Here is a 20696-nt window from a genome sequence, read left to right as displayed (position 1 = left end):
GTGGAGACATAATTAGTAATCATGTCACACTTAAATCTTTGTAGTGGGTGAATAACAGTTTATACAGGAATAATGTAGGCTGACACTTCCTAGCTTGAGAATACTCCCATTTGTAGCAAAGTAAAAAATTTTTAATATCTTTTTGATCTGTATATATTTGAATACAAATCAGTCTTCCTTATTCTGTAATGTTATGGTATAATTCCATTAAGGGAAAATAAAGCTATTTTTTTCTTTTCAAGGAAGTGGTGACTTTATCACAGAATTACACAGACTCATCTAGGTTGGAAGAGACTTCCAAGATCACCGGGTCCAACTCTGACCTAACACTAACAAGTCCTCCACTAAACCATCTCCCTAAGCTCTACATCTAATCGTCTTTTAAAGACCTCCAGGGATGGTGACTCAACCACTTCCCTGGGCAGCCTGTTCCAATGCCTAGCAACCTTTTCGGTAAAGAAGTTCTTCCTAATATCCAACCTAAACCTCCCCTGGTGCAACTTGAGCCCATTCCCCCTTGTCCTGTCACCAGGCAGGTGGGAGAACAGACCAACCCCCACCTCGCTACAGCCTCCTTAAAGGTACCTGTAGAGAGCAATAAGGTCGCCCCTGAGCCTTCTCTTCTCCAGGTGGAACAAGCCCAGCTCCCTCAGCCGCTCCTCGTAGGACTTGTTCTCCAGGCCCCTCACCAGCTTCCTTGCCCTTCTCTGGACTTTCTCGAGCACCTCGACGTTCTTGTTGTAGTGAGGGGCCCAAAGCCGAACACAGTACTCAAGGTGAAATTGAAGTTGAACTTTATATATATATAAAAAGTACAGTACAGTGTTAATCTTCATTGCAAGTACTGCCATGTAGCAGGCACAGGAATAAGAATACACTAATATCTATTTATTGATCTTTATAAAACATTTATTGAGTACTTGTCCAAATAAGTATTTCTCTAGCACACAAAAAGTAACTTATAATATTGGAATGGGAGGTCATTGTTAGTGCCTCCAGATGGCAGGTGTAACAGTAACTTCCTTTATGTAGTTGAAACTACTGAAGGAGAAGATCTCTACGGTATTTCAAGATAATCATCTTCTTCTGTCTTCTTGTTTTGGTCTGGGAAACTCTTGATTTATTTTGATGGAGAGTGTTTTTATCATTTCATTCTTATGTGATTAGGGAGAAGTGTAAACAAATAGATTGGGCGAAAGCATTGTCTGATTTATGTTCCATCTGTGCAGTGCAGCTTTGAGTTACTGATTGCATTTTTTACTAATGCATTTATACCCTGCAAGGCAGTCTTTTAAAGAGCCACAGGCATAGAAATGTTGGTTGGAAGGAACCTCTGGAGGTCACATAGTCTTGTTCCTTGTTTAATGTACTGCTGTCGCAGATGCCAGATATGTCAGCTGTGACTTTGTCTAGCTATGTCTTGAAGACCTCTAAAGATAGAAATCTATTTATTGAGCCACTGTTCCTCTGTTCCCCTATGAGAATTTTTGTACTGAAATGACTGGATGTTCAGTGGCACAAACTGCCCAGAGAGGCTATGTAGTCTCCCTCCTTGGAGATCTTCAAAATCTGCTTGGACACAGTACTGGGCACCCCACTCTTGGTGTCGCTGCTTGAGCCAAGGAGGTTGGACCAGATGACCTCCAGAGGTCCCTTCCAGCCTCAACCATTCTGTTATTTGGTGACTACTTTATCTCTGTGTAGAACTATTGTTGAATGTTTTCTAAATTACAGTTAGTAAAAGCAGGAGACTGAAAGATGGGAAACAGGCAGGGTATGTTGGGTCAGTACAGGTAACATGAAGAAAGGATGCATAACAGCTTCTTTATTAGGATTAGGATTAGGATTCCTATTAGGATTAGGAACTAATTTATTTGATTATTATTTTGTTGTGTTTTTCTGGCTCTGAGTTTTTTCAGCAATTAAATGTGTACATTGAGTGTGCTCTGAAAGGTACAGTGAGCTATGGTTCAAAATACATCTAGCTGCTCTCAGTAACATTACTTTGTTTGTTGAAGTGAGTCATTTGAACCCTTTTAAGCAGTCTCTTTACCTAGGTTTATGGGCAAGAAAGCTCTAGCAGATTTCAGTGGGAGTGGTTTGAGAAATTGTTGCTCACAGGGTGCCCGTTCAACCCCTTATTCTCCATACAGGACTGGCAGCTCAGCTTAGTGACTGTGCTCTGTGGAGGTAGGGCTGACGTGCTTGCATGGCCATGCTCTGCGTGACAGGGCCAGTACTAGGCAGCTGGTGGAGGGTGACCTCCCTTGCCATTGCTGTTTTTGCTTAACACATCTGCTTGTCGTTTTAGAATCTAAACTCCAAGATCTCAATAGATGTTTACTGTGGAAATCTAATTCTTCATAATTTTATTAAAAGACATTCACATTTAAAATATTCAAATTAACTTACTTGTAGGTACCAAAGTTAGTCTGGAAACTGGACACAGGTGAGTTTACCCCAGGAAGTACTAAGTAAAAGTTTCTTTAAATCCTTCCTTTATCAAGTTTGTTTTGTTTTGTTCTATTTTGGAGCAAAATTTTCATTTAGAATTTGGTGAATGAGGAAAACCAGGGATTACTTTTTTTTTTTTTTAAGAGCTTAATACTATTGCTGTAACTTTTCTTCTTTTAAATTTAAATATGTTATTATACAAAGGTGTTATTAAGGTAGAAGATGAGTTTCCCAAAGTTAGTTTGCTATATATATGCTAATTCTCTCTAGTAGTGCAAATACATGTTGCATTTTCCTTTTTTTTGTTTTGTGGTATTTGCTAGCACCATAGGACATCTGGTGTGTTAAAGGGGGAATGAGACTGCAGTGCTACACTGTTACAGGTATATTGTTAGTTCACAGAGGATGTCAGCTAGGGAACTAATAGTGTGGGTCTTATGGTACATATATTCTATTAGGCATGTTTTGATAATGCATACATTGGGCTATATTGCGTTTCTTTTTTTACCCCTTTCTTTTCTAAAAATCTTTTTTTTTTTTTTTTTTTAAACCTTGATTCAGATTACACTGTAGATTGGGTTCAACTTCCGTGTGCTTCTAATCAGTTTTTCTGTTCTTATTGTTCTGTCTGTTATCCCATATCTTTCCTACTGCATGTACTTCAGGTGTTGCTGCAATGGAAGAAATATTTACTTAAGATTTTGGTTATTAATTCTTCATTTCTCCACTGTTCCAGAAGGGAGTGCTGGGGCAAAGAGAGAACACATTTCTGTTATCTACATTACTTTTTTCAAACTACACTGCATCGTTCAGTACCTGAAGCTGAAAATATGAAATATTTGTTTTATTTCAGTATTTTCAACATATTTGAAAATTTTCATTTTAATTTTAATCACATTGGGATTGAAATTCTTTCTTTAAAGATGAAGCAAGATGGTCTGGCAGCCCCGTGTTTTTATTTCTTCATGTTCTTGCCAGATAACATTGCTTTATGGTGTTAAGTAACCACCATATGTCCAGACTTATTTTTCAGTCAGTTTGTCAAGAAAGTTTGTATTAGATGTCTGCTTTAGTTCATTTAATGAACAGCATTATACTTAATCATAGCAAATATGTTTTGAATGCAGCTGATTCCTTAAAATACGTAATAAAAATATTGATAATTATTTTTTTTTCATGTTGTCAAAATGTTTGGGTCATTGTTTTAATAAAACGTGTTTCTTTATTTTTATCACTTTTCCTGTAATGTGAAGTCTGTGATCACTTATTTTTGGTAGCTGAGGGCTCTTTAAATTTTGTTACATGTTCAGTATGTGGAGTTTCAAATTAGGGTTGATACCAGACCTGTGCTCTGTCTTAACAGTGTTTTATTTCAGATTCAGGTACAATGTTCAGGAAACCTCACGATGTAATAAGTGGAAAATAAAAATTTGATTCCTCCCCTCCTCGCCATATTGGTTAATGATTGATTTTTTATCTTGAGATACGAAGAACTTCTCAATGTGTTTTGTTTAATTATACATGTATAATTGTGTGTGTGTGTGTGTATGCACATCTTTGCACAGACAGGCAAGCATCTATTAGGAAAAAATGCAATTCATGCCTATTTTTCATAAATACGAATATCAAATCTGACTTTATTTGTGTTAAAGCAAGTAGTCTGTGATGATTCTATTTGACAATTAAATCAGCATAGTTTGTATGACTCCTTAGGTTTTCAATTAATGCTTAGGACTCCAGAATGTGAGTACTGGCAAAATCTAGTGGTGATTTTAATCTAAATGAATAGGTCAAAGTTTGCTGTAGGAATGTAGAAATAACTGTAAGAATCTCCATTGCCTTGAGCTTATATAAGACGGCGATGCAGCCGCTTGTTTTGAGAAATGTGTGTAATCTGTTGTTAATCCTGGTACTTTTAGGCAGTTGACCACTTGCTTTGTCTTCAGGAACTTCTGTTGTTACATCCATATATAGTGTAATATAGCATAACTAGGTTGGAAGGGCCCTATTAGGAAGGTGTTTTTTCTGAAACCTTTAGGCTTTGCCACTACCAGAGTAACCATATCAGTAATCCAATTCCATTGGTAACTAGCATATCCGTTTAGTGATTTCTAGATATTGCTTGCGCTTCGAGGGTATTTTTTACTGTAACATAAAGAGGTCCCAGACCCTAATACGTAGTTCACTTTGCAGTGTCAGAGAACATACCTTGCAGGTAAGATACTATATTTATTAAGTTTGTGGCATAACTTCTGGATTTTGCTTGTTCCAGAACACTGATGTGAATGTTTATTCTGTGAATTAAATTTCTTGCAGTGTCGCCTTAATTTTTCAGTGGTATATTATGAGCATTGTAATGGATTTGTTCTTTTTCTTTATTCTTTTTTTTTTGAGAAAAGACTTCTCCACAGATACTTGTAGTTTAATGTTTGCTTTTGCTGCGTCTAGTTCTGATTCGTCATGTTTACGTGACTCACCGTCAGCCATCTGTTAGTTATAGTTTAACTTTAAAGTCTGTATGTAATTTGGTTTTATTAATGAAGTACAACAGCATTATGAAGCTTTTCTCTTTTAATCTTAAAAGGAAAAAAATCGGTATCTAAAAAAGCAATCACAAAGAAGAGGAAAGGTGTCACAAAGTCTGCCATACCAGAATTTCAGGTAAATAATTTTAATTTTTGTTTTAAATTCTTGAAAGCTGAATGCCTATATATTAAGTCCTTTTACTGTCTTACACAACTTGGAAATCCTAATCAAAGGTAAATTTCCCTTTTCCAGATTAAAAGGTTTAATAATGTTTTTAAACGTGCATTTCACATTTTCTAAATAGAAAATATTTCAGCATTTTTTATTATACGCAGCTTACATAGTGTTTCACAGTATTGTTTAAGATCTCAGATAAGGCTGATGCAGGACAAAACATGGAAAACCAGTCGTTATTCATGGAATTTATAAGGTAGATATAATTTTCCAGGATAAAATTACTTGTGTTATTTTTTGTGTTGTCATTGTTTTTGTTTTGTTTGTTTTGTCTTTTTTTTTTTTTAATGAGGTGTTTCATTGTGAGCCTTGAATTGAATTCTAGCTTGATTTACTGAAGGATTTGAAAAAAAATCTGTATGTTCATGTGTTCATCCTGTTTGTAACTTTCACCTCTTATCTGCACTTGACCTTTAGACCAGAGAGCACTATGCAGAGAGTGGTAATTATAATATGTTTTTTATGGTACTGTAACAGAAGTATTAAAGTACCTAATTTTTAAGTCAGCATTTATGTATGCATACTTGCTTGAATTGAAGTTCTCATTTGGTTCTGAGAATATCCTTTTATAAATTTTTTTTTTCAGAAAGCAATCTGTGCTTTTCTGAGTCAAGAGAATTAGCTACAACTAATAGAATTTATTTAGAAATAAATAGAAATTATTATTCAATAGAATAAGCTATGACTGTTTTGTAAAATCCTCACAATAAATTATCTTCATCCATTATGACAATGGTGGAGTTACTAGAATTTCTGGTGGTAAAATTGATTAGTAGTAGTCAGTATTGAGTAAGGACTGATTTAAATGTATTCTGACTTTCATCTGTGTGTCTGTGGTAGTGGCTAAAATCATTCCTGAGAACTCCAAAAAGTAGGTAGCGTGTAAAAATTTTTGGTTTTGTTGTTCTCAGCACATTTGCTGCATGCTATGAATGTACATAGTTAAGTTAGAAATGGGTTTTACATTATTAAACTATTGCATTTAAATAGTCCTTCTAAAGCATTATCTAAAACTTAACCTAACTTCTTGTCTAACCAAGGTAAAGTGTATGTTTCCTTCCTTATCTATTTAAATGCAAAATTAACATTTTTACATTTACCTATGTAAAATGTTAATTAAAATTTAACAAAATAATCCCATCTCTTTTGATCAAATCTGGGTTTTACATCTGGTTTAGGTGAAAGTAGGATCTGTCAGTATGAGCAGTTTAATCTTATTAGGGAACTTTTCAAACATTTAAATTTCCTTTTTCAAGAGGACAGGCAGGACTATTATAATGTGTCGCAAACACTTGCAAATATTAAAACATTTATATTTGTAATACTCCTAAAACTAGTGTACACCAGCAGTCTAAAGCATGTATCTTGATACTTTACATACATAGATTGCCAAATTTCATAAGATATTACGAATACTTGAAGTTGAGACTATATTTTTAAATATTTGATAAGACAAGTCTTTACAGTGTAACATGCAAGGGAGGGTATAACCATAAAAGATGTCGTAATTCATATCTAAACGTTAGGTCTTTTAAGGAAGAAAGCAAATAAATGAAACCTTTTTGAAAATTCCTATGCCGTTTTATGTGCCTGCAGTCTACAGATGTAAGAAATAAAGAAAAAAATAAAAGCCATATAGTATTTTATTTCATAGGAATAGATCCTGCACCTTAGTGTAAATCCTTTACCTGATAAAAAAAAAAAAAAATCATTTATCTGAGAAAATGAGTATTATTACATTTTTTTAATGTATGCAGTCACAGAGACCAAATGACCCAAATTGTACATTAAAATTGATTATTAACAACAACAAAGATAATTAGGATGCATTTAATAATCCTAACGTTTATAATGCCAGTTTTAAACATCTTTTTGAGGAAACACATCACACAGATTTTCTATTCTCTCATAGTTTGAATGTCATGGACAAAACAGTGAAAGCACAGGTCAGTGAAAATCAATGAACATCACTCCCTACTTATATGTAATTTCAGACCTTATACCAAGTTTTTAGCTCAAGGGTGTTCTTAAAAAAGCAGTTGTAAATTAAAGTCTTTTTACCAAATAAAAGCGTACAAAACATATATATGCTGTTTTTAATATTTTGTTAATATTTTTAATATTGTTGTACTTTTCCTTTTAAAATAAATTCTGATTTACAAGGTTATAGTTACTGTTTCTTGTTAATGTTTTAAGGAAATGGCAATAATTATACTCCTGTACAGGAAGGATACTAAGTTTTTTTTTTTTTTTCATACTTCTGTCCCTGTTACAAAGTAACTTTATATCCAGTAGTGTTTTCTACCAGTCTTTTCCCATCCCTGTATACACAGGTAGCTATATAGACCTTTGTATACCATAACTGAAGGAACACGTTTCAGGGAACTGGGCTAACACTTTGGCTTTTCTGTAACTGTGTCTAACAGTTTCAGCTTTCATCAGCAGTGGTCTGTGTTAAATACAGAGCTCATAAAGGAGGTATCTAGATATTTTCCACTTGGAAATTGCAGCAAGAAAAGAACAGTTTCATGGGAAAATAACTTAAAATCATGCAGATAATCTGAATTTAGGCACAAAACCACACAGAAGTGTTCCATGTTTACAAACATTGGCTGAAGTTCCAGCTGATTAAATAGGGTCAAGAAGGGAGCATCCATGATCCAGGGGAGTGTACTAGCTGTGTATTTGTGAATAGATCCACAGATTCCATTTTTTTTATAATGACAAAATTCATTTATTAATTCCGAGGGATCACTGGAGGGTCCCAAGTTGGAATGGTGCTTGTCTTGCCTTAGAAAAATCTGCAGAGATTCCTTATTCCTGTTTTTCCTCGTTGGGCTTCTAGAAAGCAGTGAGGGTGTTTGAGAGATTACCAGAATCTGAGATTGTATCCTAAAGGGGGAAGTTCAACACTGAATTTGCAAATTTACTGCAAAACTCAATACCTGAAGCTTCCTTTGTGTTCATTTGAGAAACAGAATGCTTATTGCCTGTGAAAGTTCAGCCCATATGTAGTAAGTCCCATGCCTGATCTGAAAATGCCTGTATATAGTAAACATGTACATGACTGATGTACGTGACTTGTACATTTATGGAAATACTGACAACCCAGATCTTTAAGTCACTGTGTAATGTTTTAGAGAATAGGGACTAATTTTTCACTCCCTGTAAGTCATGAAGGAAATGTGTTTTTTTTTTCTCTACAGATTCTTTTTCTCATGATAGATAATTAGAATACGTTCCTCATGAGCAGTGCGTGAAACGACAGTAAACTGTCAGAATGTGACAGGAACATTAGATTGTAACATCAATACCTTTCTTTTTGCATTCACTTTCATTTAACCTGTTTAAACATATACACCAATTTACGAAGGGAGTATTGCTTGCAGAAAATTGAATTGCTAAGTTCATGCAGTTAACAACCATAAGCAAAGAATACTGAAACATATATTAGAGTCTCATTATGAGAAATAGCTGCTAGATTCCCTATCAAGATGATCTAAAGAAAATTTTCTGTGTGTTTACTGACAGTCAGTAGATGTAATGCAAAAGAAAAAGTTTTAAATTCTGTGCCTAAAACAATAATGATGTAAATAATTGAAAAGCATTATTTTTTCTCTTGCAATATATTGCAAAATAATTGAAGTCATAAGCTAAGCTTGTTAAGTAAGATAGTAAATAAAGGCTGAAATAAGCTATTGCTTATTCAACACAATTTTAGAAATTCCCTATGATTTTACTGATCTTAATACATCCTAGCCTATAAGGCTATTCAGCCTACAGAAGAGAAGACTTCAGGGTGACCTTATTGCAACCTTTCAGTACTTGAAAGGGACTTATAAAAAAGATGGAGAGCGACTCTTTGCATGGTCAGATTATGACAGGACAAGGCGGAATGGTTTTAAACTAAAAGAGGGGAGACTTAGATTAGAGATTAAGAGGAAATTCTTCACTCAGAGTGTGGTGAGGCATTGAAACAGGTTGAGAGAGGTTGTGGGTGCCCCATCCCTGGAGGTGTTTAAGACTACATTATACGAGGCCCTGAGCAACCTGGTCTAGTGGGTGGTGTCCCTGTCTGTGGCAGGGGGTTTTGAACTAGGTGATCTTTAAGGTCCCTTCCAGCCCAAACTATTCTATGATTTTATAATGATTTTATATTTTATGACCGTAAGTGCATTAGAATTTTTTAGGCCAGTTAACTAAAATTTGAGAAATTCTCAAGCTACTTATCTTTGTAGTTTCAATCCTCTTCTGTTTTACATACAGAATACAGTCCACTCTTATTCTCATCTTTACTTCAAAATGCTGGCTTCATTATGTAAAAAATGTTGCCCAAACGATAGAATTTTCAGAAAAAAGCTCCTTCCCAACCAGTGTATATCTTTAATATCTTATCTCAAATTCTTCTTTTCATAAACAAATACAGATTTCTTCTTTAATGCTTTTGTAGTGGTTTTCAGTACAGTGTTGGAGTGTTTCAGACACTAAACTCATTTTGACAATAAATCCTGTAAGCTGAACTGGTGCTACCTTCGTTGTTTTATCAGTGGATAGGTGGTACACAGATATTAGCCTTGAAGTACATCTGTTCTGATGCCAAACTGAGACATAGATTTGATTACTCTTCCCTGTCACTACCAACCCCAAGACAATTAATTTTTATATATTTTAGTGTTTTGTTTTGTTTTGTTTTTTATGTTGATGTAATTTGGACTGATACATACTGACAATTTTGAAAATAGGATTCTTATGTCTCAAGTGACTGTTCTGAAAATGAGAAACAGGACTAGGACCTGTGACAAGTTTGGCAACATGAATTGTCTGATGACATGTGGACGCTGTATGGTAAAGATAAAATTGGTATTTCCAGGAAAGCATTCAACTAACATGATACTGAAGTCATCCTTCTTAAAAAACTCCTGCCTTACTACAAATGAACTTTTAGAGAGAAGTTCATACACTTCTAGCAAATGAAGTACAGGGCTAAACAGATAGTATCTTTCTTTGGTTCATAGTTTGTCTTTGATCATTGAATTAAACACATTTGGTATGAGAATATAAAATGCAACGATACAATTCAAAAACTGAATTGTCAGTTACATATGGAGTTATATGTGGTTATAAAGGAGTGAGTTATAGTTCTGTAAAGGGAAATCTCTACCGATGGCTTTTTTGAGTTATGTCAAGGGCTTGATGTGACAAACTTGCACATTTTTGTATAATAATGCTGTATTATAAGTTTGCTTGCAGGCCAGATGGGAGAAGAAAAAACAATTACTTGGCTTCTCTTTTACATTTATGTACTTGGAACTTCTTTACATGCAAAACAGACATGCAGTATTGAACCTCATAGAGTTGCCCATAGCAATAATATTTTTCTGGATCAAGAGAGAAACTGTCTGGAAGTTAATTTTTACACATTTTGTCTACAGCAACACAGTGAAAATTTCCTTATTCGTTCTCTAGTTTGAACTTCTAGATATGAACACTGTAAATTTTTGGTTGGAGCTGCTCCATTTCCCTAAAGTGCTCTTAAATGTACACAAATATGATGAAAATAGTTGTATGTATGATATTAGAGGCTTCTGAAATGTGTTTTGCTGGAATTGTCTGTTCTGTGTTGTAATAATGAAACAACTTAGTGTTTTTTATATGAATTTACTCCAAATCTAGAACATTATGTGCAACTGAAGTAAAGATGTATTGTTGTGAATTACTGATTTGGCATAAAAAGATACTAGCAATTTTATTATAATAGTGTATTTGTGGGCTTTTTGTGTGTTTTTTTTTGTTGTTGTTTTTCCTACTTGGATTTGGTTATTTTTTTTAAAGTTACTTCAACATGTTTTCAATAGTAATGAAAACATTTCCACCTAAGGGTGGAAAAGTCTTCAGATGCAGTGGCCTGAACGAATCTAATAGATTAATCATTTCCAGGTTAGTAAGTCTGTAATTGCCCTAAGTGACAGTAAGCCAAAACTTAAAGGTCATTTGTGTTTCTTTGAAAATTTACTCAAGGAAATGACATCCATATTGTGAAAGGAAAAATGTAAAAAGCTGTTTGCTAAGAACAGGAGCAAGAAGAAATTCCAATGCATTAGATATAGTACCTTTGCTAAAACAAAAGAGTTTTGATAGGCATAGATAACGTTTTCTTTCTGGAATACTTCATATAAACATACAAGGTTCTGTTCATGTCAAAGTTGTAACAAGTGTAATAATATTATAACCACAGCATAGTCCAAAGCTAGCACATATTAACTCACCAAGTTATTGTTTGGTACTCAAGCCTGTTCTGACTCATTGCTACGCTTGAGATAAATTTGGTAATTTGTGTCATTCACTGCAGTTTTGAGAAAATACCTACGTTTTGGAATGGAAGCTCATATGCAGAGATGCAATTTATATCTGAAGTGAACTACTTTCTTAGTAATTTGATTTGAAGAGGTCCTTTTTTTTTTTTTTTTTACATTAAATAATATAAGGAAATAAAAATCACATGGTTGGCACCAAGTAATAGCATGTGCTTTTAGATTTTATTTGACTTCATTGTGCATTTTCCAAGTCCCACATTACCAAGTGTTTATGTTCATTTGTTTTTTAGCTTATTTGCACTAATCTTGATGAACTCAGGGAATTAATCACAAAGATTGAGAATGAACTCAAAGATCTGGAGGACATTAAAAAGAAATCGGTATGTGACATAAAAAGTTTTCTTTTGTATGAGTATAAAACTATGCCAGTTATTTGCTGAGGCCTGTCAATTGAAGATTTTATGCCTTTTCAGTGATTGCATGAAACATCATAAGGTTGGAGACCATAATCTTCATTTCTTCTGTATGTAGTGCACTGTTCACAACGTTCTTTTGATAAGTAAATTCAATAACTATTTGTTTACACTTTTCACTGCCAGAATAAAATGTGAGTAGTGGTAATACCTTAGAAGGAGCAGTTCATTTCTGTTAAACATGTTCTTTGAGAACAAACTTGCCAACAGGCTTACCGGGCAGAGTTATCTGTCGATGCAGGACTGATCAGATCTTATTGTGCCCTGACTGTCAAGATGATTTTCAGGATTTCTAACTTTTCTTTTGCAAATAAGTTACTAAAATTGTCTTTGCTTATGTTTTGTATTCAGGTAGGTTGTACAGGAACGCATGCTATCTGGCTTTAGATATTGAGATACAAATTTTCCCTGAAGTACCCTGAGAGTCTATGCAGTTGAAAAACTTAAAAGAATAACCATTAGAAAGAGAATCCACTATGTTTGGGGTTTCATTAGGAGGCACTGATTCTCCTCAGGGTGTGGACTGGCTTTAAATGCGAAAATTGTGCTCATTTAAATGGCCCCGTACAGCCAACTCTTGTTAGTAATGATTTTTTCACTGCAGTTTTCTTTATTAAACCTTTGGCAGGCAAATCTGTGTCTTTCCTATGAGTAGTAGTAGTAGACAAAAAAGTTGCTTTTTCTATACCGTGGAAATTAGGATGATAATTTATGTGAATATCCTTAGTCTCATGCAGAAACATCCTTTCTTTATAATTTTTTAAATACAGGAGAGAGACATGGTGCAGGAGAGGCACTGAAAGACAAATTTCAGTGCAGACACTTAACATTATAGCTGTCACAATATCCAAAGAAAGACAGACTTCACTTGAAATTATTTTGTAGTTGCTAAATTGCAGATTGGTTCTAAGATAAGATTGTCAAGAGGTTATCAGAAAAGCTATGTCAACAATAGAAGAAAAAGCCAAAAATTAGAGTACACATCAGCATATCAATAATCCTAGTATAGGTGAGACTTTTAGTACTAGTAAAACCATACCAAAGCTTGTTCAAGGGTAGACAAATGCTAAATATGTCATAATTGCTCTTTGAACTGAAATCTGATAATGTCATTATGTAAATAAGTTGCATGACTTCAGCAGGAATACTATGTTTAGTTCTAATCACACCATCTTAAAAACCAGACAAACTCTCAAGTACGGGGGAGTTGAGATACAACTCAATCAGTGGTCAGAAGTTATGAGGTAAGGACAATCTTTCTTTGTGCTTGTATAGCTCTATCTGATCATAATTCTGTGTCTTTAAACACTTGTGATATAGAAATACAACATAAAGAATAAAGACTAATTGCTGAAGAAATGATCATAAATAAACAGTGAAGTATTGATTTAAAACATTGGAAATGTTTTAAAAATTGCATACTTATAAAAAAAATAAAAAGATGTTAAGTTAGCAAACTTGGCTAGACAGAATGTGGTTTCACTTTGCAAGGGAAGTTATTAGAGTTGCATTTTTGATGCCAGTAATGCCATGCATAATTAAGTTAGATAACTTTAGAAGAGAGGCAGACTTTTGTCTATCAGCTCTGACACAAATGGCAGTGGCAGTTCCAGAAGCATTCTCAATTTCTTTCAGTTTTCTGTAGTGCCTTGCATATTAAGTGAAATATACTGATTGGACATTGCAAATATGACCTAAAGTGAAAGCTCATTTTAATATGATAAATGATGATAATTTTAAGGCTATTTATGGCCTTTTCTTGTTTGGAACTGAAGATGGTGGAAATGGTGGTGATCTTACTACTTCATGGTATCTGTCTTGATGGCTTTTTTTTTTTTATGGTGAATCTTTCTTCTTCATGACTAGCTCTCTTGGTAATACCAGTGATAGTATTTGTTAACACATGTTACTGAGTTAAACTCTCACAGAAATCTTTAAAGCTTATGGTAAATACTAATGCGTATTAAAACTATAGCTTTTCTAATTTACATTAAGACTTTAATGTACAAGCTTTTTCTTTGTCCTAACTGTCCTTTGTTTCCAAGGAAATAATTCTAGACTGTATAAAAGGAATTCCTTTTCCAAATTTTTGAAATACTAAAATCTATAATGAAAAAGCTGAACTATAAGACTTCTTTAACATGAGTAAACATACTGTTTGCTGGCATTTTTGTAGATAGTTGGACTCATATCTGACACTTTTCAGAACATCATCTGGAGCCAGCAAATGACATGAGAGATACTTAGCTCAAATAAGTTTTGTTTGGCAAGGTAAAAACAAATTAAAACAGGGTTATGTAAAGGAAAGACGTGGATAATTTTAAATGTAGGCATTACTACCAATTCCTCCCACAACAGTGAAATAATAAACCTATTTGAAAGAATTTTCATTACTCTTTTGTACATCTGCAATACCATTTGAATTAGCTATGAATAGAAGTTATCCATTACACTTCTGCTTCATTACTGTTGAGTTTTTTGTAACAATGATAAGATTTTCATTAGTGCCAGTTTGCAGTAACTGTCTAGAGAAAAAAAATGAAATTTGACCTCAATTCTTTAATGCTAAACAGAAATTCAGTCTTAGTATTGCTTCTTCCCAGACTGCTTTCCTCTTGAACTCTAGCCACATTTCAGATGTGAAGCTGCATTTTCACACATGCTTTCAACTGACGTAAGCGAAAACTGCTGCCAAAAAATAGTTCCTATCCTCCATCACTCCATCAGCTTCTGTTTTCTCTGCCACTCCATAAGAGAGGATCGCAAAATTCTTTGTTCAGCTGCATGGTGAATTGAGTCTGCAATAAACCAAACATTCTTTTCCACAGCTGATGAGGTGGTTTTAACCCAGATCATTTTCCTAGGGCAACTTAATTGTGCATTTACACAGATACCTCTCTGCTTGTCTTCTGCCACAGATTGAAGGGTCGCTGTAAGGACAAGAGTGAGCATCTGGGAACAAAAGAAAGTGGGACTGCTTTTGTCATGAGAAGTGCTCTTTTGTGGCAGCTGAAGTTGTTAGGGATATTACAATCTAAAACAGAGCTGCTCTAAAATTCTCTATCTGTTCAGCTACTAAATAATTCCTCACTACCTTATGAATTTCACAATGGAGAGAAAAGAATATGTTGGGCAGAATTGTTATTTGTTTGAGTATTTAGATGGGAAAAAGAAAGCTGGACACGCATAAAGGGGAATTGAGGGATTTGCATCAAGTGGAGGAAATCTAATCCCTGTGTACCATTTTGTAGAATGATGGTGGGTAGCTCCATCAAGAATGTCTAATATAGAATGGCTTCTGGCTTTGGTGCATGTCATAAAGCATGTGTCCTGGCACAAACATTGTGTGAGGAGCTGTAGAAGGAAAACCACAGGGAAGTTGGCATACTGTGACTTGAGAGGAGACTTCAGGAGGTGACATCTCCTTAGGTGAAGTCTCTTTTGTACCTTTGAAAGGGATGGAACCTTTCCACAAGGCACCTCGTGTAGTCTGGGCAAAGAATCTATCACCATTTTCTGAAATTACGTGATATGTTATTGTAGTTTTAAAGATTTGTTTGTGACTGCTGAAGATATTAGTCTTTATTTTAGTCTGTCTTTACAGGAAAGTACACAGTGCTAAATCTCATTTTTCTCCCCTCATTATTCATGATTCTCAGAGAATATTTTGAAGTTTTCATCAGAAGGTCAAATGCACCATACAGTGTGGAAGTGAGTCAGAAAGGTGGCAGCACTCAAGTAGTACCTGACTCTATTCAGTAGCCTTGTGTGCTGCTGAAATACAACTGTAATTTGGATCTGCCATCTATTGCTTTGAGTGCTGGGTATTGTCAGAATAGTATCTTAGATTTCTATCTTGTAAACTGTTCTCTGATGTTGCTGTATTTGTCATTATGGAGCACTATGTTTTTTAATTATGGAATTACAGTAGGCCAGCCCTTAAGTCCTTATGGACTGCCTTAAAATTGTCAGTATAATCTGAAGGCTAAAGTTCTTGATTTTATTTTGCTATGTAGAAAATTTTACATCCTTAAAGGAAATCTAAGATCTAAAATCTGAGATAGGCTAATAGGAACCAAAAAGAAGACAAGTAAAAAATGGCAGTTAACAAATGACACCTTTACAAATTAGCGTATCTGAAGAGTCAGGAAGTAAGGAACTTGTTTTAAGTGAGGAACTTCTTTTTTTTTTAATTAAAAAAGTGTTACTCATTTTTGTGTATTTGTGTGTGTGTACACTCATATAGTTTACATATTTTTAAAAAGTATGTTTTGCTGTGTTTCTTAAAGTTTCTGTGTCACATTTGAAAAGTGATGTCCTTTCATTTTAAAGCAATAGTAAAAATGGAATGAATATGAAAAGAAAACTTACAACAAGAAAAATTAGATTTTAATAAAAATTGTCTGTTTTGTTGCTAATACCATCATAGGTAAGATGCAGCGAAAGCCATCACTAGTCAGTAGACAACTGAGAAACTGAAATACAGTGTTGGCTAAAAATCATTCTCTTGAAATACTCCATTTTTACTTCATGTTTGCTGAGAATGTATATATATATATAAGCATGACAGTTCATTTGAATGGGAGCTCTTTGACATTTGCTCTAACTAGTAAATTAATTAAGAAATGCAAAGTAGCACCTTTTGTCCTGATGAGTATGCAAGATAACAACTAACAGTCTGAAATTTTTAATCCTTTTTTTTTTTTTTTTTTTGCTGTTTTCTGCTGTGTCAGGTAAAATGAGGGAGGGTTGCAGAGTGAATAGAAATTTCTTTACTGCCATTCAGATAATCACCTTCTTCAGTCATCTGATTTTTGCATGAAACTGTTAATTAAGCTATTCTGTAAGTCAGTTGTATGTATTTAACTGTTGTATAGTACAGCTGAACTTGAGTATTTTTTAATCTCCTCTCGCCATTGTGTAGTATGAAACTGTGACAAGATTGCAGATGCTTGTATCAGATAGAAAATTTGGGGCTTAGAGAAGTCTGCAGAGGCAGGTGTTATTTCTTAACCTGACTTTATAGTAAGCGTGTTTGTTGTAAAGTGCACTGGGTTGCGACAAGATCAGTTAACTCTAGACACTGTCCTATGTCTATGTTAGAGCTTAGATCGTCCAAAGAGAGCATAAACATTCAAAGATTGTTTATTGAAATGCAAGATTTTGTTGGTAGTGCCATTGGATTTGAATCATTGCATGCAAGTCTGATTCGTAACTGCATAGATGTCTGTGGAGGGAGAAGAGAGACTGGAGCCCAGGATTCCTGAAGTTAAGTACACAAGGTTAAAATGATAAAGGGCAATATGTTCCAGAGTAGGAAGCCAGACTCTCCCTACAGGAAAAGTCAGACAAAGGTGAGGGGAAGGAGAGTTAGCTAGTCAAAGGAGATAGCCAAGTTGACAACTAGCCAGGGTTTGTAGGAAAAGGATCGAAGATTTTGCTGTTTTGCAAAGGTGTGTAACACTCTAGTGTTCTTGATGTAGTAATAAGAAAGATAAAAACCTCTTTTGTAAAGGTTTTGGATTTTGCTGTTTTCTAATGTTGTTTCTGAAGGTTTAAATTAGGTGGTTGTGTTTCCTAACCCAGGTAAACATCTTTGTCTATCTTTAGGGGTGGATATATCTTTTAAGTAGATGAATATCAGAAGTGCTGAAGACAAACTAAGGCTTTCTGCAAGCTTAAATTCATACAAGCTTAAATTCATAAGCTGCAGAAATCTGTATTTAGGAGTGCACCTGAAGATTCAGAGTTCAAAAAAAGGGGGGAACTAACAGTTCAGGTCAGAAGTATTTAGGACTTCCGACATAAATTCATTTGTGGGATCCACAAGACTATTCAAAGCCATTTGAGCCACATTGAGCCAGGACAGTATGATGGAACAGTGTCTTTTTATTGTTGTTGTTCAATGTGTTCATAGGAAATGGAAGTATCCAAAATACGAGAAGAGACTGACTTTTTTTCACTGCCACGCATTAATTCAAAAAAAAAAAAAAAAAAGATATATAGCAGAAATAATGCAAAATGGCTAATTTACTAAATACGCAGAGGAAGAATTTTAGAAATGTATTTAGTAAAGAAATGGGCAATATTGCCATCTGTTTGAAAACGTTTAGTAGGGGAACTGTGTTTGAACAAGACTGAACAACAATTCCCAAGAATGCTTGGTGGAAACATATGCAACCACCAAAAATAGATTAGGGCTTTTACTAGTATTTCTGTGATTCATACACCAACTTTACAAATCGTAAGGTGGAAAAAAAATATAGTGTCTTCTCATTTGGGTTCAGTGGAAAATTTGTTGGTACTGGGTTAAATTTTCTTCACTTGTTAGCATGAGGTGGACTTCCTTCTCCCAATTCTTCTACTCTTCCTCAGTGAAATATGCACTTTGCTTGACAATTTGGGATGTAAGGAGTTCTCTGTTATACTTGTTTGCATAGTTTTATATTTATACTAATATACATGCAAACAGATAATTATACTGTCTGAGAAATCTGTGTATGCTTTTGATTTAAACTTTAGATGAGGGGATCCTTATCCTAAATCTTTAATGGAATAACATAATAGATCTAGTTGTAGTCTTGCAGCTGAAACATAATATTTTAATTTCATCTCAGGTTCTGTATCACTATGCATCTTCTTGTGCAAAATATCTAACATACTCTTTTTCCATTCTTTGTCCTAAAAACTTGATTTGTACTTTACTGGCTTTCGAATACTCTGTTATTGCTTCTTCCTGGCTTGTCTGCATCTTTAAAAACACTGCTATAACTCAAAACATTGAGTTTGGAGTCTGAAATAAGGTTTTGAAATTCACATTTATGTTCGTGCTATTTCTTATAGTCCTGAGATGAAAATGAGCATGTGGAGCTTTTGGAAATTCAAGCAGCTAATTATTTGCTTGCCATGAAGGAATATAGCCAATTATAGGCTTCAAATTTTGAAAGATTTCCCGCAACAATTACTTCTCTGCAATTCCTGGCTTATGCTTATTTCATTAGCTTTCTGTATTTTTGTCTTAGTCTCGTGTTTTTCGTAGCTTCTCCAGTACCTCTGTTGCTCCCTGTATTAGGTGTATTTTTTCACAGCTGTTTTCTCTTAACATCCCATCATTTTTCATGCCTTTCCTAGTTTCTAGGCTAGTCCTCCAATAAATGTATGCTAAGATGCTTCACCTAAGCCACTTCTATCATTTATCTTTTAAAATTCCAGATGTAAAGGTGTGAGTTCTGCATCAAAGATACAAATAGATACTCATACATTTAATATGGAATGTTTTCATCATAGAGATACTGCAGTGTATTCAGGACATTTCATAGTGCTTTGGATTTCGGTCAGTTAGTATATTATTTTGAAAAAGCATGCAAGGCATTCCTATCAGTACACATAGTTGAAATAAAACAGTTGATTTTAAGGTGTTCAGTTGAAGGATAGTGAAATATATATATATACAGAGTTAAGAAAGATGAAAAATTCAGCTATATGAAAGTCAGATGAGATTCTTAATTAGTTAAAAGGAACATCAGCTTTTTTAAACAGCTTAAGCTACTGCATGCATCCAGTTTCTTCATGAGTCACAGAAGTATAAATTAATTAATATCTTGAATTTCTTATAATTAACAGCAAAATGTGACAATTCAGTGGTATGTAATTTGTCTTCTGAGTTAGTTTGGCAAAGATAGTAAGATAAATACTTAAAGGGGTCTTATAAAAAAGATGGAGAAGGACTCTTTACTCAGGTAGATAATGATTGGACAAGGAGGAATGGTCTTAAACTAAGTATAAGGATAACTAAATAAAAGGATAGATTTAGATTAGACGTTAGGAGGAAATTCTTCACTATAAGGATGGTGAGGCACTGGAACAGGTTGCCCAGAGATGTTGTGGATGCCCCATCCCTTGGAGGTGTTTAAGGCCCAAGGCTAGATGGAGCTTTGGCCAATTTGATCTATTGGGTGGCGTCTCTGCCAATGGCAGCTGAGTTGGAACTAGGTGATCTTTAAGGTCCCTTCCAACCCAAGCCTGTCTATGGTTCTTTGAATATGCTGATGATAAACTTTATCCTGCATTTTTGTGTTTTATAGTTTTAAATGTGGGAGATAATCAATGCACTGATCATCATGTTGTAATTTTGCCCGAAGAAAATTAGGACATGGCTGAATGTCTGAAGAGTCATTTCACAGTAATGAGCTAAATCATGAGATAAAGACACGTCCTGTAGCAAGAAACTTATTTTTGTGCTCTTGTGTTGTTGTGGGCTTTTTTGTTTTGTTTTGTTTTGCTTTGTTTTGTTTGTTTTTGTGGTGGGGTGGTGGTTTTGTTTGTTTGTTTTTGCCAGTCTGTTTGTTTGCAATTATTAATAAGAGTTTAGGATACCATTTCAGGCTATAGCTTGATTTGACTGGATTCACATCATGAAAGTGCAAGCTGAAATCTTACCAAAAAAAAGCCACAAAATTTTGAGGGTTGACATAAAGTGTTCACCAGTCTTTTAATTAGTTACAGGTAAATGCTCAAAAAGATGATCAATAAAGAGATGTCATGAGTGAGTTTGTTTTATGATTTACTACCAGTCATTCTTCCTGACTCCATCCCAGTCCTCTAATAAAATCAGAGGTTAGCAGATGGTAGATAAAAAATTCAGAATAACGTTGCCTAGGGTAAATACAAGTTATTGACTTGCAGGAACTTCAAC

The 20696-nt window shown here is 34.5% G+C and overlaps 1 protein-coding gene across 4 annotated transcripts in view; it reads left to right on the top strand.

Annotated features, from left to right (window-relative positions):
* BRD10 (bromodomain containing 10) overlaps positions 1 to 20696 on the top strand; it is a 59509-nt gene that overhangs the window by 19811 nt on the left and 19002 nt on the right. For 2 of the 4 annotated variants that reach the window (XM_038170244.2, XM_038170246.2), the window contains exons 4-5: positions 5039 to 5115; positions 11819 to 11908. The exons of 1 other annotated variant lie outside the window; for it this stretch is intronic. In XM_038170244.2, the coding sequence (XP_038026172.1) occupies positions 5039 to 5115; positions 11819 to 11908 (167 nt within the window). The remainder of the gene's footprint in view (positions 1 to 5038; positions 5116 to 11818; positions 11909 to 20696) is intronic. One more of the 4 variants, XM_038170245.2, reaches the window with a different exon arrangement.

Source organism: Anas platyrhynchos, chromosome Z (assembly GCF_047663525.1).
Source record: "Anas platyrhynchos isolate ZD024472 breed Pekin duck chromosome Z, IASCAAS_PekinDuck_T2T, whole genome shotgun sequence".
In the NCBI taxonomy this organism is placed as follows: Eukaryota; Metazoa; Chordata; class Aves; order Anseriformes; family Anatidae; genus Anas; species Anas platyrhynchos.
Note: the sequence above shows the minus strand (reverse complement) of the source record. Positions and strands in the feature narration are given on the sequence as shown.